Source organism: Cupressus sempervirens, chromosome 2 (assembly GCF_028749045.1).
Source record: "Cupressus sempervirens isolate cs-2001-9-10 chromosome 2, ASM2874904v1, whole genome shotgun sequence".
Classification (NCBI taxonomy): domain Eukaryota; kingdom Viridiplantae; phylum Streptophyta; class Pinopsida; order Cupressales; family Cupressaceae; genus Cupressus; species Cupressus sempervirens.
This window is the reverse complement of record NC_143119.1, coordinates 231,144,021-231,147,560: the sequence shown is the minus strand read 5'-3', so window position 1 is coordinate 231,147,560 and position 3,540 is coordinate 231,144,021. Positions and strand designations below refer to the sequence as shown.

The 3,540-nt window shown below is 43.2% G+C and overlaps 1 protein-coding gene across 1 annotated transcript; it reads left to right on the top strand.

Annotated features, from left to right (window-relative positions):
- The first annotated feature begins 1,079 nt into the window (after positions 1-1,079).
- LOC149571889 (uncharacterized) lies at positions 1,080-3,277 on the top strand. The gene is made up of 5 exons (XM_089815743.1): positions 1,080-1,143; positions 1,317-1,801; positions 1,865-2,191; positions 2,423-2,667; positions 2,749-3,277. The coding sequence occupies exons 1-5, from the start codon at positions 1,080-1,082 to the stop codon at positions 3,275-3,277; spliced, it is 1,650 nt and encodes a 549-aa protein (XP_089671869.1).
- Positions 3,278-3,540: the final 263 nt, after the last annotated feature.

Below are 3,540 nucleotides of genomic sequence, written 5' to 3'. Positions count from 1 at the left end.
CTTGAAATGATTGTTATATCATGGAATGTACGAGGCTTGAGCAGTGGCCCTAGACAAAAAGTTGTTCATGAGTTAATTAGAAGGCAAGGTCTTGATGTTGTATTTTTACAAGAAACTAAATTATCTGTTGAGAGTATGCAAGGTGTGATGCCTAGGTTGTGGAGAAGTGGGGAGTGACAATGCATTGGAGCTCTTGGAGCTTCCAAAGGGTTGGCGTGTTTATGGAATCCTCGAAAAATTCAGCCTCTTTGGTGGATTTCCTCTAAAGCCTCTTTGTTTATGATTGCTACCTGCTTAGAGTCAGGGGCTATCATATTATTTTCCAATATTTATGCTCCTACTACTCTACAAGGTAAACAAGTTTTGTGGTCTCACATTAGGTTGATCCGTAGCATGCTGCCCTTTCATCCTTGGATTTTGGTTGGAGATTTCAATGCTATTTGTGATTTAGCTGAGAAGTGCAGAGGAAATGGGAGGTTGGATCCTTCTACACCGTTTCTCCGAGATAATATCAATGCCCTGAACCTCGTGGATGTCAAACCCAATAATGGTCAGTTTACCTGGAACAACCGTCGGGTGGGAGAGTTTTGTGTTGCAGAAAGGTTAGATCGATTTTTAGTCTCTTGTTACTGGGTTGGAGGAATGTGGACTTCTTACTCTGAAATTTTGGACTGGAGAGGTTCAAACCATTGGCCTATTAAATTATGTATGAAATCAGCTCAGATGCTTCGGAAACCTTCTTTTAGGTTCCAGATTATGTGGTTACGGGACTCATCTTTGTATGACTTGGTTTTTGAGTGGTGGAAGAAAGGTAGACCAGCTTATGGCACCTCAATGTATGTCTTTGCTAAATTACTTCAATATGTTAAATTCGAGCTCAAATAGTGGAATCGTTTGCATTTTGGGAACATCTTCCATGAAAAGGCTTTAGCTCAGGCAGAGTTGGATGGTGTCACGCGAAGGATAAGGGAGGAAGGGGTAACTGCTGAATTGCTTCAAGAGGAGGCTCAGGCTAACAAATTGTTGGAAGAGTGGGAGCTACAAGAGGAATTGTATTGGAAATAGAAGGCGTGTATTGAATGGCTTCAGGAGGGGACAAAAATACAGCTTTCTTCTTCAACTCTGTGAAAGCCAGGCGCCATGGTAACTCTATTTTTGGATTGGTGAATGATAGGGGAGATTGTCTTTCTTCCTTTCCAAATATGTCTAGGGAGGCGGTGCAGTGTTTTGAATCCCTCTTTCGTGAAGACTCGCAGGGGGGGGGTCTCTTGAGGAAGCGTAGATTCTTTCTTGTATTCCATCTCTTGTATCTGGAGATTCTAATCAGCAGCTCATGAAAGATATCTCGTTGGATGAGCTTGAAGGGGTTGTGTTTAATATGAAGAAAGGGAAAGTGCCAGGGCTGGATGGTTTCCCAATAGAGTTTTTCCAAGAATTTTGGGATATAATCAAGCTTGATCTTCTCGCAGTGGTTCAGGAGTCTCAACACAATAGGCAGATGTTAAGGGCTCTGAATGCTACCTTTCTTACCCTTATTCCCAAGAATGAGGGGGCTAATAAGTTAAGACAATTTCGGCCCATCTCTTTATGCAATGTTATCTATAAAATTATTGCCAAAATTATTGCAGACAAGTTGAAGAAGGGGCTTGTGGAACTGATCTCTAAAGAGCAAGGTGGTTTTGTTGCAGGCAGGCAAATTTTGGACGGAATTGTTATTGCAATTGAGGTTATCCATTCTAAGGCTAATTCAAATGAAAAAGTGATGTTTATCAAGCTTGACATGGCTAAGGCTTATGATAGGGTGAGGTGGTCCTTCCTTCGTCGGATTTTGAGTGCTTTTGGTTTTGTGGAGCAATGGATTTAGTGGGTTTGGAGCTCTGTAACTTCAGTGTCCTTTTCAGTGCTTATTAATGGAAGTCATTCTGAGCTTTTTGGAGCTTCTAGAGGGCTTCATCAGGGACATCCTCTTTCCCCTTATCTGTTCATTCTTTTGGCAGAAGGTTTGGGGAGGTGGATTAAGCAGAATGTGGAGGATGGCTTCATTCAAGGTTGGAAATGGGGTGGCACCTTACCTATACAGACTCATCTACAATTTGTAGATGATACTGCTTTGATAGGGATGGCTACTATGCGAGAGGCCTTTAATCTGCGAAGGGTCTTGGATGTTTATTTGGTTGCTTCTGGGAAACAGGTTAATGAAGGAAAATCTTCCATTTTCTTCTTTAATACTCCGAGCCGCATTCAACAAAGGATTGCTCGTACGTTAAGATTTCATATCAGCAACCTCCCTTTGACTTACCTTGGTATTCCCATCTCAGTGAGGAGACTTCCTAAGGAGTCTTGGTAGATAATTTTGGATAAGTTTCGGGCTAAAGTTAATCACTGGACTCATTGTTGGCTATCCTTTGCTGGTCGGGTCCAGTTGATTAAGTCAGTTGTGCAGGCTTTGCCCATTTATAGATGCATGCTTCAGGTTGCCCTTGTTGGATTCCTAAAAGACCTTGATTCTGTAGTGAGACAATTTTTATGGGCGGGTTGCTTGGAGTCTTCCAAATGGAGCTTGGTTAGTTGGGAAGTGGTTTGTAGCCCGAAACAATATGGTGGGTTAGGTCTGAGGCAATCAGTTGTGACTGGGGAGGCCTTGGCTGCTAAACTTTACTGGAGGTGGTATAATGAACGGGATAAAAGCTAGTCCAAAATTCTCTCCCAGAAGTATCTCCCTGGGATTCCTCAACTTGAAATCTCTAGGTACCCCCTTGTTGGTAAGGGATCAGTGATATGGGATACCCTTAAGAAAGGGGCCATGCTTATTAAGGATGGATTATTTTGGATCTGCAAGAGGGGGTCAGAGGCCCAATTCTGGTTTGATTCTTGGGATGGTTTTCCTCCCATTGTCTCTCAATTTCCCAACTTAGCGGGTCTTTGTCAGAGATTCCTGGAGGCTGCTTGGTCATGGGTGAGCAATTTTAAATCTCTATCCCCTATGGTCAGCTGGTGGTGGCTAGTTGGAAGTCCCCAGAGGAGTGGCCAGTTGCAGGCTTGTAGGAGGAATGTGCTATGTTGCAGAACATCCTTTCCAGTAGAAGATGTTGCTCTCTCATGGAGGATGATGTGCTTTCCTGGTCCCCCAATCCCAAAGGGATCTATACTGTTACATCTGGCTATGATAGGTTATTATCTCAGAAGTTGGTTGGGCCTGAAATTCAGTGGCAGAAGAAGGTATGGAACAAGCTTTCTTGGCCAAAATGTAATTGTTTTGCTTGGAATAAATGCTTGACTTGGGATAACATTAGGAAGAGAGGTTTTCTCGGGCCTTCTATTTGTGTTATGTGTGGGGCTAGTGAGGAGGATTCTTCCCATTTGTTCTTCCGTTGCTCCTTTGCCCTACAGCTTTGGCATCTTTGGTGGGATGTTTGGACAGTGCCTTGTGTTCATGCTTCTTCATTGATTAAGTTTTGGCAGGGGATGGGCTGACCTCCTTCTGTGGCACCTTTTTTGCAGGAGGTTTGGTTTGTGGGTCCTATTTCCTTATTGTGGCAG

Coding starts and splice junctions, on each gene's coding strand:
- LOC149571889 (XM_089815743.1), top strand. CDS start 1,080: ATGGCTTCAGGAGGGGACAAAAATACAGCTTTCTTCTTCAACTCTGTG. Junction 1,802..1,864: donor TGGCTAAGGCTTATGATAGG/GTGAGGTGGTCC, acceptor CAATGGATTTAG/TGGGTTTGGAGCTCTGTAAC. Junction 2,668..2,748: donor GCTAAACTTTACTGGAGGTG/GTATAATGAACG, acceptor TGAAATCTCTAG/GTACCCCCTTGTTGGTAAGG.